At 44.8% G+C, this 14,538-nt stretch overlaps 1 protein-coding gene across 4 annotated transcripts in view; it reads left to right on the top strand.

The window, feature by feature from the left end:
- Nucleotides 1-13,464, top strand: part of LOC144513679 (uncharacterized) — a 29,612-nt gene extending 16,148 nt beyond the window's left edge. The window contains exons 11-21 of one of the 4 annotated variants that reach the window (XM_078244855.1): nt 90-1,147; nt 2,494-2,590; nt 3,084-3,238; nt 3,758-3,990; nt 4,244-4,322; nt 4,466-4,491; nt 5,783-5,917; nt 9,289-9,419; nt 9,826-10,955; nt 12,070-12,191; nt 13,170-13,464. In XM_078244855.1, the coding sequence (XP_078100981.1) occupies nt 90-1,147; nt 2,494-2,590; nt 3,084-3,238; nt 3,758-3,990; nt 4,244-4,322; nt 4,466-4,491; nt 5,783-5,917; nt 9,289-9,419; nt 9,826-10,955; nt 12,070-12,191; nt 13,170-13,211 (3,208 nt within the window). In that variant the 3' untranslated portion in view covers nt 13,212-13,464. Of the gene's footprint in view, nt 1-89; nt 1,148-2,493; nt 2,591-3,083; nt 3,239-3,757; nt 3,991-4,240; nt 4,323-4,436; nt 4,492-5,782; nt 5,918-9,288; nt 9,420-9,825; nt 10,956-12,069; nt 12,192-13,169 lie in introns of those variants that run through there. The other 3 variants (XM_078244854.1, XM_078244856.1, XM_078244857.1) reach the window with 3 other exon arrangements.
- The last annotated feature ends 1,074 nt before the right edge of the window (nt 13,465-14,538 follow it).

Here is a 14,538-nt window from a genome sequence, read left to right as displayed (position 1 = left end):
AGTACGCACGACGGGGGGGGGGCGACGGGCTGATTGTGATCCGGGAGTTTTGATTATTGATCACTGTGACTGGTTCCTTCTCCCTGCAGGCGGGTCGCTTCAGCCAAGAGGTACGAAGAAGGAACGAGTTTGGGCAAGAGGACGAGGAGTCCTAGCCGAGAGACGGAAGACAAGACGACAGAGACCAAGAAGAGGAGGAGCAGTAGAGACAGAGAGGAGGAGAGGAAGAAGGAGGGAGAGAAACCCAGCAGAGACGGGAAGACCAGGTCTAAGTCCAGAGAGAACCCCAGCAGAGACAGAGAGGAGGACAGGGAGGAGAGAGAGAAACCCAGCAGAGACGGGAAGACCAGGTCCAAGTCCAGAGAGAAACCCAGCAGAGACAGAGAGGAGGACAGGAAGAAGGAGGGAGAGAAACCCAGCAGAGATGGGAAGACCAGGTCCAAGTCCAGAGAAAAACCCAGCAGAGACAGAGAGGAGGACAGGAAGAAAGAGGGAGAGAAACCCAGCAGAGACGGGAAGACCAGGTCTAAGTCCAGAGAGAAACCCAGCAGAGACAGAGAGGAGGACAGGAAGGAGGAGGGAGAGAAACCCAGCAGAGACAGAGAGGAGGACAGGAAGGAGGAGGGAGAGAAACCCAGCAGAGACAGGAGGTCTAGGTCTAAGTCCAGAGATAAGTCCACTGGAGACAAGAGGACCACAGCTAAGTCTGGATCCAGAGAGAAATCTAAAGAAAAGTCCAGAGACCAGAAGTCCAGGTCTAAGTCTAAGTCCATAGAGAAACCCAGCAGAGACAGGAAGTCCAGGTCTAAGTCCAGAGATAAGTCCAGCAGAGACAAGAGGGCCACCACTAAGTCTGGATCCAGAGAGAAATCTAAAGAAAAGTCCAGCAGAGACAGGGAGTCCCGCTCTAAGTCCAGGGATCAATCCGGCAGAGACAAGAGGGCCAGAACCAGGTCCAAGTCTGGAGAAAAGTCGACAAAAGAAGAAAACACCAGATCCAGGTCCAGAGATAAATCTAAAGAAAAGTGTGACAGAGACAGGAAGTCCAGATCTAAATCCAGGTCCAGAGAAAAGTCCCGCAGCAGGGACTCTGGGAAGAACCGGTCCAGAGAAAAGCCGGGGGTACCAGAGAAAACTGAGACGACGGGTAAGAAAACGAGATGAACAGCAGAGACAGGTGCCCGGGGCAAGTTAATATAACAACCACGTTGCCCGTTAAGGCGTCATCGCATCATAATTTATTTAAATGAATTGGGAAATCACCAGAGGCCCCACGATATGATATCACGATACTTATGTCACGATACAATATTATTGTGATTTTAAACAACAACAACAACAACAAGCAATATTCGGCTAGCCTGACAAGGCAGACCCACGTCCAGATGTTGGGTCTGGGTCTGACCCACGTCCAGATGTTGGGTCTGGGAACTCCCCATTGGCTGAGCTCAATCTGAGGGGCGGGACAAACGGTTGTCTTTCAAATTCCCTCTGCACCAATAGGACAGCTCTCCAACCAATCAGAGCAAGGCTAGCTGATAGATTACACTTTAAACTCTGAACACATCTTCCTTTTTTAAGAATGACTTCAGGGCCGTTCTTTGTTCTTTTCTCAAAGAAAAGCTGAACTCCAAGTCTTCCAGAGACGCTGTTCTCCAGCAGCAGCAGCAGCCATAAGCCCCGCCCACCCACTCTATACACGATGTGATTGGCCTGACCAGAGTTTGGTTTTTCCAGCTCGCAAACCAACAGAGAGTTGCTAGACGACCCTGCTGCAGATTACATCTGCTGCTAGGGGGGGTCTAGATTTCTAGGCTAATATTCTGCGACTATATTGCAATTCATGACCTTTTTTCCAACTTCACATTTTTCCCAATTTCAAATGATGTCCCCAAAAGGAAACTTTAACATCTGTTTTATCTAAAAAGATCCATGTCTCTGTTTGTTCATCTCACTTCAAGTTTATTGCTGCAAAATGGGATTGTCAAGCAGACAAACTGACCAACACATGTATAATTCTTGGCGTCTGTGTATCGATTCGTGATACTACCTGTGTGCTGTATCGATTATTTTTTATTTTTTCCCCCACCCTTAATTTAAATGTGCTGTTGGCCAATCAAGAATTGAGTTGGCACTTGATGCATTCAACGTTTTGACTTTTTTTGGACATTTTTTACATTATTAACACTTTTTGACAGGTTTTTAAATGTTTTTTTACGCTTTAGTCGTGTGACATTTATTTTTTGACGGACAACCGTAGCGTTAAATCCTGTATTGCTTTAGTTTTAGTTTGTCTGTGTTACATTTTCACTATTTAGAATGTATTACTGTACTGTATATATTACTGATCTTTTATATTATACTTGTTGTACGTGTCCTTACTGCACTGCGGCTCCGAGAGAAACGTATTCCTCTGTATGTCTGGCATGTATTGCAGAGCGGGCGATAAAGTCGACTTGATATATCACCGTCTTCTACTACTTCTCTCCTCAGTCTCCGAGTGCAGGACTGATCCTGATCCTGATCCAGATCCTGTCAGAGACTCCAAACCTGAAGCCGAAAACAAAGAAGAGACGGAGGAGGAAGCAGAGTGAGTTTCTCCTGTTTTAAAACGTTTAAATTAGAGCCTCACAATAGCTTTTCCTTCGTCATTGGCGCAATTATTTCAGAACAGGCAAGAAAAACCAACAAAAACAATCCTCCGCAAACATATCTTTCACAATAACTGATTCAGATAATGATGCAGGAAGAAGTTAAAGAACTCTTCTGGTCCTACCCACTTTTTCTATGTTTGTACTTTAATTAAACACAAAACAATTTCATGATTTACTTATTAATTTATGTACATATTCACATACATATAGCACATATATACACACTTACACACACACACATATATATATATATATATATATATATATATATATATATATATATATATATATATATATATATATATATATTTATTTATATATATATTATTATCATCGCATATTTTTGTCCTTCGCACAGCTGTAGTTTCAAACAGCCGGCTGCTGTTTCTCTGACTTTGTGTGTAAAAACGTGGCTGTGATCCCCTGCAGGTCGTCTGCAGAGGAGAGCGACATCGAGGGGATGGAGGTGATCGGAGAGGATGGAGAGAGCGTGGAGGATGAAGATGTAGACACTCTGGGAGACGTTGATGTAAAAGAGGAGGAAGACATCTGTCAAACAGACACAATAGACTCACCTGAACAAGGTAGAACTACAAACTAAGCTGTGTTCTGGAAAAGAAAAACAGAAAATGTTCCAACAGAGACAGATTTTAATGGGTAATTTCGTTTTATTTTCAACCTGGACCCTATTTTGCTTGTTATTCTAAGTGTCTGACAACATTATGAAAGGATCCCTACAGAGATAGACCTTTAAAAACCTCTTTGAGACCTTTCTGTTTAACCAGAAACAGCTCTGAAGTCGCTAGCGCTAAACCCACCAGACTCCATTTAGAAAAACTATACTTTTAGCGTCTATAGAGCCAACATGTTTGCACATGTAAATCAGTAAACTATGTGTTTATTTCAATCAAAACTAGAGTTGTGATGGTTGGTTAAAGTGGAAAGACGACCAAAAACGGCTTTTCATAGTTTTATTTTGTTTCTGTGGACTTTGAATGAAGTGTGTTTAAAGATGCTAAACTTACTGTTTATTTACATGGAGTCTGGTGGGTTCAGCGAACGCAGGTCGCCCTTTAAAACAACTGTTCTGATGTCTGTTTCAGATAAAGAAGAAGAGGAGGAGATGAGGGATGGAGAGGCTGGCGAACAGGAGAAAGTAACGGAGGAGAAGAAGGTGGAAGAGGACGAAAAGGAGGAAGGGGAGGAGGAGGAGAAGAAGAAGGTGGAAGAGGACGAAAAGGAGGAAGGGGAGGAGGAGAAGGTGGAAGAGGACGAAGAGGAGGAGGAATCTATGGAGGAGGAGGAAGGAGAGGAGAGTCGGCTGGAAGATAACAGGGTACAGACACAACACACTGAAACATCACATTTTAATAAAGAGCAATAAAATGCAGTTTACGCTGCAGGATATTTAAGTCAGTCTTACGTTCTGCAACAGGAAGTTGAAGTATCTACAGCGAGTTATATTTAAATATTTTTAGTTAGTCTCTCATTGCCAGACTTATCAGTTTCAGGCTACAGCTCAAAGATGAATGGATTAGTCCTCAACTGTGTGTGTGTGTGTGTGTGTGTGTGTGTGTGGTCTCCAGAAGGAGCGAGATTTCCCAGTCGACCTGGAGAACTGCATCACTCTGGATGAACTGGGAGAAGACCAGTCCCAAGACGTTAAAGGTAAACCCAGAGGGACTGAAAGGAGCTCTGCAAAGTCCTTCATTTCAGACTCACTGCAGAGATCATCAAATGTAACATATAGTCTTTTAGTAATGTTGTTTTCATTACCGTTAGATTTGTATCTTCTGGTCTGTTTGTTGCAGGTGAAGAAGTCAAAGCTAAACACAAAGTAAGTAGTAAATATTAATGCTTATAAAACGTAACTAACACACATTGGCATCATGTGAATGGAGATGTTCCAGAGATGTTTTTTTCCTTCCTGCTATCGATTCTGAGACCTGAACTTGCGTATCAACCGGTAACGAGTACAGATCCAATACCAGAGCTTTAAAAGCAGGAAAAGGTCCTCACTGAGGCTGTGTTTAGACGGAAACAGTCTGAAGAGAAAACGCAAAAGTGGCGTTGCGTTCTCACTTTTTATTCCGCGTTTAGACGAGCGTTTTGGGGGGGAAATCTGGTGCATATGGTGACGCAAAAGTGTGTGAAATTCCATGTAGTATGCACGGCAGGCAGCTAGGTGGCGGTGTGAAGCACTGACACACAACGCCACCAAGTCCACGCGCCCACGTAGAACCTTCCTTCTACTTCACTCCCTAGTAAAACCAAACAAAACATGGCGAAGAGAACAGCAAAAGCTGACAGTTCAGTCTGGACAGACGAGGAGGTGGAGTTACTGCTTCAAACAATGCACACACACACACACACACACACACACACACACACACACACACACACACACACACACACAGAGTACGTTTTTACTCTTTAGACGGGAACGTGACGGTGGAGTGTTTTTAAGATTTCCAGTCTGGAGGGTGGTTTCACTTTTTTGTCGCCGTCTAAACGAAAGGCACATTTGATAAAATATTTTTACGTTTTCAGCCGCGCGTATACTATTAAAACGTGATGTTTCAGTGTGTTGTGTCGACTCTCCTCTCCTTCCTCCTTTTCATCCTCTTCCACCTTCTCCTTGGGCGTATTGGTGTACAGGATTACAGCAGCTAGAGGTGTGTGTGTGTGTGTGTGTGTGGCAGCTACAGAGCCCAGAAGTTATTTATTGCTGGCAGAGTGTGAAGACCATTTCAAACAGTAAATATAAATCTATATTGGAAAATGTTACCAACCCTGCCTTTAAAATATATATATTATGTTTTAACAGCTGTATGCTCAGTTAAAACCCTTTTTTTTTTCTTTTTTTTAGACCCAGAATGCAGAGAATGAACGCCGTAGACCTTAGTTTTATTATGTACTAACAGTCAGTCGTAACGGAATAAAAACATCAATACTTTTCTTTAAGGTAGATTTTCTTCAGGGCTAAGTTACGCGGTTCCGGATCGATGCGTAAACTCACGATGCCAGCGTTTTTAGAAAGTATCGGAACAACTCCGCATGTGATAATGCCGTTGGTGCTGGTTCAGACTGTCGTTACGGTTGTACATTGTGTCTCTGTGTGTTTGCAGTCTTCTTCCTGGTCCGGCCGAGTGGTTTTCTTCAACCACATCCCGTCACTTCCCTACAGCGACGCCAACTTCCTCAATCTGGTCAAAGGTTTGGGGACGGCCGTCTACTTTTACAGGGTCCCCAGAGGCAATAAGGTCAGAAACTATTCCCTGAAACACACCTAAAAGGTCTTGTTTCCATGTAGAATAGAATGCCTTTATCGTCGTTATACACGTGGCAACGAGATTGAAAGCAACTCCTTTTTCAGTGTCAACATGTACGCAGGAGAAATGAACATGTAATAAAATAAGTACTGCAAAGGAAAGGGGGGGGGGTAAGGTACACAGTCCTGAGACTATATATATATATATATATATATATATATATATATATATATATATATATATATATATATATATATATATATATATATATATATATATATATATATATATACCTCTCAGTCCAGTCAGTTTTGAACTGACGGTTCTCTTGGTCTACCTTGCGTATCTTGGCGAATGCCATGTTGGTTTGACTGCATTTAATATTTTTTTGTGAGGAAGTGGTCAGTCCTTTTGATGAAAGAGGGCTAGCTGGCGAGCGGCGTGTGTGTGTGTGTTTGTGTGTGAGAGATACTACACTAGCTAGTTGAGTGGAGACGAGTACGCAAAGCGCGCGAAGCACGTCTTACGTATGCACGCGGTAAAGGCCACAGGTGAAGTGGAAGGTGTGGGATAATTTCAAAATAAAGCTGAGCCGGGGATATTAAATTCATGTTTATTATAACAAGTGAATACCAATGCTGTCAGTGTGGGCCAGACATTTGGCTCTTGCGGGCCGGATTTGGCCCGCGGGCCGCTAATTGGGGTTGGCTGCTTTACTGTCTTCACAGTGTACTGTGGCTTGAATTCAGTGCATGGGGGTCGTCGGACAAACTGTCTGCGGCCCCTAGACCCAAAAAGAACCATTCTGCTCTCATCAGTCCACTGAATGCTGCATCATTTCTCCTTTGGCAACTTTCAACCTATTCAGTACATGTCTTGTTTCAGCAATGGGACTTTGCGGGGGCTTCTAGCTGATAGCTTAGCTTCACATAGCCTTCTTCTGATGCTAAAAGTACTCACAGGTAACTTTAAGTCTTCTCTGATTTTCCTGGAGCTGATCATTGGTTGAGACTTTGCTATTTTGGTTATTCTTCCATCCATTCGAATGGTAGTTGACCGTTTTTTCCCACGTCGTTCAGGCTTTGGATGCCATTTCAAAGGCATTTGAAATGATTTTGGATCATTTTCTGCACTACTTTATGTTTTCCCCTCTCCAATCAACTTTTTAATCAAAGTCTGCTGTTCCTCAGAGCATTGTCTGGAACGACCCATTTTGCTGAATATTTCAGTGTGAAAAGCACTATAACCAGCATGCACAACATTTGCTTCCTTCCTTCCTTAAATATGGGCCATAACTGACACCTGTTTCTCACCTCACTAATTGAACACAACACTGCTATTATTTTGAACATGCCCCTTTCAATTACAGATTCAATTACAAAGAATGAGCAGCATGCATGTCATGACTGTTGGCTCTGTTGGTTTTCTATGACTCTACAACACTTTTTTTGCCATGTAGAAATATCATTTCTACCCAAAAATTAGATTTATGAGGTTAGTGATGTTGGACTGCTATTATTTTTCGAACACAACTGTAAGGGCACAGCGTGAAGCGCCTGGTGCAGGTGTGTTTAGGGCGTGTCCAAATCCACTTTTGCTAGTTTGACGGCGGAAAAAAGTGTCCGTGTGCCGGGCGCATGGTTCTAAAGGGTTGACCTTAGTGTCTTCATTAATCAGAGGTGTGTTTTGGGCGTAACATGTAATCAACCAATCAGAGATCATCTCCCATTCCCTTTAAAAGCCAGGCGCGTTTGGACCTTGGAGCATTGCTGTTATGATGGAGGATCTGCACATTAATATTTGTATTTGTAATCTTCTGCATGTGTGTGTGTGTGTGTGCTGCTGTGCGTCCCTGTGTGTGTAACAAGCATAGTGTGCACGTGCTGTGCACGAGCCTAGGAGCATTTTACTAATGCTCTGTTAAAATAACAATGAAATGCTGCGTTATTGACTTTAGACCAGGTTTTTGTTGGTCAATGGTGCCATCACTTCCCACTGCCTCAAGATAGCAATACTCCCAGAATGCACCTGAACACTCCTCCCTGTAAGACCAGCACGCCCAGAATGCACCTGAACACACCTCCCTGTAAGACCAGCACGTCCAGAATGCACCTGAACACACCTCCCTGTAAGACCAGCACGCCCAGAATGCACCTGAACACACCTCCCTGTAAGACCAGCACGCCCAGAATGCACCTGAACACACCTCCCTGTAAGACCAGCACGCCCATGGACAACAGATGGGAGCATAGTTAGGTGCATTTGTTATTTAAACGACGTGGGCGATGGACAGGAAACTGACAACTGCGTTGGTCTTAGAGAGCTGACACACCAACCCGATAATCGTCCATCTGACAGTCTGGCGAGGTCGGTGACTCGAGTCTGTTCGGTGTGTCCGTGCCGTCGTCCGTTGAGGAGCTGTCGGCCTTCATTTGGGCCGACCTGACATGTTCAGTCAGAGACAGGGCAGTCGGGACTCACCTGGAAACGGAGAGCAGGATGAGCGTGACCAGAGTCTCTCAAAATCTGATGATCTTTCAAACTGACCTTCGTTGATTTGAAATGAAGACAGATTCAGCAACTGCACGGCCTATTTCTCTCTTACAATGTTTTCAGAAACAGAATCCAACATGAGATCGTATTCTGAACGAGACGCCATGACAGTCTGGCTTTGAATTTCTGGAGAAACCAGACCCACGTGACGCGTTCGTCCAATCAGCTGCCGGTTTTAATTTTCTGGGAAACAATACAGAGCAGCGCCGCCTGCTGCTATGGAGGCGTATTACGTTTCTCGTTCGCTCAAGTCGGCGTCGCCTCAATGTGTTTTGAGTCATTTTTTTGGACCTCAGGGACCTGACTGATCAGTCCGACTGGCTTTACTGCTGACGGTCGGCCGTCTGGTTGGTGTGTCAGCACCTTTAAACTAGCAAAGATACTTGGGTCGGACGTTGTGCTGCGCCAGGTGCAAGATGGGGCCCAGATATGTAAATGACATCTTCCAAAACTCACTGACTGTGGAGTCTGTAGAGCTGCACTTCATTGTGTTTATCTTAAATAAAAAAGTACATTCATGTAACTGTTTTTGGGTCAATTCGTAATGTAAACATCAATCCTGTCAGCAGATTAGAGGGAATTCAGTTCGGGAAATCAGTGGCGATACACACCGCCCTACTTGTGCACCTCAAAGCAGTTCAGTTAGAAGTATAGTTAGTTTTGACTTCTGTTTGTTGTATCATCTGAGAGATAATACAGCCAATAAGTTATGACTGGATTATAAAATGTGTCTGTTTTTATGAGCGGGAATAAAACCAATGTGAAAAGAAATGAAGTTTACGTATGATGACATCTCTTGTGTGTTTCAGGCTTTCATCGAGATGTCGACTTCTTCTGAGGCTCGGAGAGTTGTTAATGAGCTGGCCACTGAGCGAGTCCGGATCAACGGCCACAAAGTCTGTGCCTACATCTCCACCAAATACCAGAGACTCAGCGACGGGTCAGAGACGCCTCTTCTTTTCACATTTCTCTGCTCATTTACTCTGTGTGTGTGTGTGTGTGTGTGTGTGCGCGCGTGTGCGTCTCATGGTCCTCTGAGGCTGTGTGCACAATATGGAGCAGATCGGCCACAAGTGGTGCTGTTCTCAAAATTTGGGTGTACTTCTCTCAACCTGTAACATACATCCCATCTGCGGGCATGCAGGCCCCACTTGCGTTGCCTTCGGGGATCACCGGGGGCTGTTGGGCTCCGTTAGTTTTTTTTTTCGATTAATCGATGGAATAATCAGTAGAATACTCGACCCTCAGCCCTATTCCATATATTTTGGATACTGTAAGCAAGGCGATTCTTTTCAACACACAATGTCATGATACTCAAACATATCAATGTTTTCTTGCACCCCTAGTCTACACAGTTGGCCGGTTCCAGTGGCTGAGGACAAGGAGGTTAGGAAGGACAGCAAGAAGAGCGAGAGACGAAGCAGGGACAAGTCTGACGAGAGGAAGTCTAAGGGGAGGAAGGATTCCTCGAAGAAGACTCCAGAGAAAGAGTCCATGTCTAAGAACACACCAGAGAAAGACTTGTCTAAAGAGACTCCAGAGAAAGAGTCCAAATCCAAAACTGTCAAAGAAAAATCTTTAGAAAAGGAGTCTGCGTCACAGACTCCAGAGAAGAAGCCGGAAGCGAAAAAGACTCCAGAAACTGAACCTGTTGCCAAAACCGTGTCAGAAAAGACCACCACAACAAGACCAGAGAAAGACTCGGGCAGTAAAACCACTTCAGAAAAAGAATCCATGTCTAAAACCAGTCCAGAAAACAAGGCGTTAAAAAGAAAAAGGACCCACGAGGAAGACTCCAAAGTGACTAAAAAGAAAGACAAGAAAGCCACTGAGAAGAGTGAAGAGACTCCGGAGAAAGAAAAGCTAAAGATCCATGAAAAGGAAGGATCGACTGAGGAGAGTCCAGAGATGGACGAGTGTAAAGCCAAAAAGACTCAAGTGAAAGACGAGTGTGAGGACAAAGAGATATCAGAGACAGATGAGTGTAAAGACAAACCTACGTCTAAGAAGGACGTATGTAAAGGCAAGACGTCTCAAGTGAAAGACGAGTGTGAGGACAAAGAGATATCAGAGACAGATGAGTGTAAAGACAAACCTACGTCTAAGAAGGACGTATGTAAAGGCAAGACGTCTCAAGTGAAAGACGAGTGTGAGGACAAAGAGATATCAGAGACAGATGAGTGTAAAGACAAACCTACGTCTAAGAAGGACGTATGTAAAGGCAAGACGTCTCAAGTGAAAGACGAGTGTGAGGACAAAGAGATTTCAGAGACAGATGGGTGTAAAGAAAAACATACTCCAAAGGAGGACGTATGTAAAGGCAAAAAGACTCCAGACACGGACAAGACTCAAAAGTCCCCTGAAGTTCAGGAGGAGCCATCTGAACCAGGGGGCGCTGCAGAGCTGCAGGTCTCGGAGCAAGAGCCTGGACCTGCAGGGGGCGCTGCAGAGCTGCAGGAACCCACCAGACCTGTTGGTAAGAACATATGGCGTTTTTCCATTACATGGTACCTGCTCGACTCACCTCTACTCTACTCGACACTGTGCGTCCGTTTTCCGTTGCAGATGTTAGTACCGCCTCAGCGTGGCTGGTCGTTAAGTATAAACATCAGGCCACTTGAGCTTGTTTTCCAGTTCTGTGGAGGCTCCACGCAGAGCTTTCTCCGTAGCCTATGTAAGTGGCCTGATGTTTATACTTGTGTGCTGGTGCGTGCGTCGAGCCGGCCACGTGTGTGTGTACGTGGCTACGGAGAAAGCTCTGCCTGGAGCCTCCGCAGAACTGGAAAACAAGCGGCGCCGCAGGAAACTGCCGTGACCTAACGCGACACAGAACGTGGAAGGTGTGTTGTTGTTGCCAGAAGACACATTTAGTTTCAGATGAAGCTGGAGGCAGCAGAAATAAACACAGCTGGCTGAACTATTTAAAGATGGGGGGTTTGTTCAGGACACCCCCGTCTGTCACTTTCACGTCACCTTTTGGTATCGCCTCAGCTCGCTGGGAACCTCGACTGAGGTGGTACTAAATAAAGTACCTGTTAGCAGGTACCAGGGACTTTTTTTCGTAATGGAAAACCAAAAAAGGCGAGTAGAGTCGAGGTGAGTCGAGCAGGTACCACGTGATGGAAAAGCGACTTTAGACTCCCTGAGCTTTACTACCCAGACCACCACCATGCTATTTAGTACTCCAGAAAAAGATTTAGTATACCCCAATACAAATGTCAAATACAGTATAGTATATCGAAAAGTCATAGTATGTTGAAATAAGTCATAGTATAGTATGTCCAAAAATGTCATTAAAGGTTCTAATATAGTATGTTGAATAAAGTCATAAAAACTCTGACTTGACAATGACTGACTTTTTTAGACTTTTTTCGACATACTATACTATGTATGTCGAAAAAAGTAAAAAAAAAAGTCATTGTGTAGTATGTTGAAAAATTTCATAGAAAGTCATAGTATGAATGTCGAAAGTTTAAAACAAAAAGGTCATAGTATTCTATGTCGAAAAAACTCAGTGTTCAATGTTCATAGTTCAAAATTATTTTCTATTTGTGCAAATATGAATGCACATTATCTTATATTTCTTCCAGGAGCGGAGTTTATTCGACCGGTTGTTGGTTACTTCTGTAACTTGTGTCAGCTGATCTACGCTGATGAGGACGAAGCCAAACTGCAGCACTGCAGAAGCCTGACGCACTACAGGAAGTACCAGGTAGGTTAAAACTAGGGCTGTCGGCGTTATCGCCTTAATCGCGATGCGATTCATTTATTTTAATCGTATTAATCGCGTGCCGGCACGGAGAAAGACAGCAGCAACACACTTCTGATGGCGCTTTTCTTTTAAAAAAAAACCTCCCGGACGGCTCGGAGACAAGTCTAAGCCATATGCACGTTGTGTAAAGCCAATTAAAATATCACGAAGCACGTCAAGCTGGAGCTACCAGCTACGAGCTAATTAACGTGACTCAGGTTGATGCTAGCGGACTCAGGCTAAGCAGTATTTTAGAGAGTGCTACTCGCCGACCTGTTGATGAAACCAAATCCAAAAAAATGACTACAGCTCTTGCAAAATGGGTGGCAAATAACTGCAGACCTGTCAGCATGTAGAGGACTCAGGTCTTAAAGACGTACTACGGTTGGCATGTTCTGACCCGTCTCGTTGACGTCGGGGGGGACAGCAGCCCCACACAGCCTGTAGGACACGGAGAAAGCAGCCACACTGGAACTGCTGCAGAGTCCAAACTCTGTCTCATTAACCGCTGATCACTGGACGTCAGTGAGGAATCTACATTATTTAGGAGTTACTAAACACCAGATGGACTCTGGCTGGACTTTCCGCTCGTTTGCCTTAACGGTGGTTGTTAGTGTTACATCTCAGTTAGTTAGGGACTTGGAGGAATTGTACAATAATGACAGATTCACACATTTGTTTACAGTAAATAAATAATAAACTTCATAAAGTCACTTTCTTTGCATTCATTTGATTCCCAGTTAAGATCCTCTGGTAAGAACGTCTTTCATTGTTAATATGGACTTAATAACTGTTCTGAAATGCAAAATAATAGATTTTTAATTGTGATAAAACATGTTAATGGTTTGACAGCCCTAGTTAAACTCTTTAAAATCACTTTTACACATGATTTAAAGTGTGCTGGTTTCACACCGCTGAACGTGAAACGTTGTTTTCCAGGAGAAGACGGGGAAAGATCCGTGGGCGAACACGACATCATAAACAACACACTGACTTGGATTCTTTTATTCTTCCGATTTCTTGTTGTGGAACTTTGAAGAGTTTGAATTAATTTCAACAAATGTCTGCAGCAGGAACATCAGAAGAACACGTAGTTTTGATAGAGAATACTAATGGAAATGGAAACATCTGGAGCCACTTATTTCTGTTCAATCCAACATTGAAGTTTTGTCGCATGAATGTTTTATTTTGAAAGACTGTAAAACCACTTCCTAATAAAAGAGTTTGAACTATTTGAGGTTTATTTCATAAAGCGTGTGTCACAGTTCTGTCAACAAAAAAGATTGTTTCAAGCAGAAAGCATTATGTTTTTTAAGATAATGTTTTGGGGGTTTTCCCTTTTATTTGAAAGTGGATAGACATGAAAAGGGGAGAGAGATGGGGGAAGGACACGCAGCAAAGGGCAGCGGGTCGGATTAGAACCCGCACCGCTGCAGGACTCAGCCAACATGGGGGGACGCTCTCACTGGGGGAGCTAGAGGCCGCCCCAGCAGAAAGCATTTTCATTGTTTTAGTCTTCAAAGCATTGATTCAGAAAATTCACTAGTTTTCTTATCCATCCATCTTCATCCGCTTATCCGGGGTCGGGTCGCGGGGGCAGCAGCTCCAGCAGGGGACCCCCAAACTTCCCTTTCCCGGGCCACATTAACCAGCTCCGACTGGGGGATCCCGAGGCGTTCCCAGGCCAGGTTAGAGATATAATCCCTCCACCTAGTCCTGGGTCTTCCCCGAGGCCTCCTCCCAGCTGGACGTCCCTCCATCTAGTCCTGGGTCTTCCCCGAGGCCTCCTCCCAGCTGGACGTCCCTCTACCTAGTCCTGGGTCTTCCCCGAGGCCTCCTCCCAGCTGGACGTCCCTCCACCTAGTCCTGGGTCTTTCTCGAGGCCTCCTCCCAGCTGGACGTCCCTCCACCTAGTCCTGGGTCTTCCCCAAGACCTCCTCCCAGCTGGATGTCCCTCCACCTAGTCCTGGGTCTCCCCTGAGGCCTCCTCCCAGCTGGATGTCCCTCCACCTAGTCCTGGGTCTTCCCCGAGGCCTCCTCCCAGCTGGACGTCCCTCCACCTAGTCCTGGGTCTTCCCCGAGGCCTCCTCCCAGCTGGACGTGCCTGGAACACCTCCCTAGGGAGGCGCCCAGGGGGCATCCTTACCAGATGTCCAAACCACCTCAACTGGCTCCTTTCGACGTGAAGGAGCAGCGGCTCTACTCCGAGCTCCTCACGGATAACTGAGCTTCTCACCCTATCTCTAAGGGAGACGCCAGCTACCCTCCTGAGGAAACCCATTTCGGCCGCTTGTACCCTGGACTAATT

Source organism: Sander vitreus, unplaced genomic scaffold (assembly GCF_031162955.1).
Source record: "Sander vitreus isolate 19-12246 unplaced genomic scaffold, sanVit1 ctg315_0, whole genome shotgun sequence".
Taxonomy (NCBI): Eukaryota; Metazoa; Chordata; class Actinopteri; order Perciformes; family Percidae; genus Sander; species Sander vitreus.
This window is presented reverse-complemented; position numbering and strand designations above follow the sequence as displayed.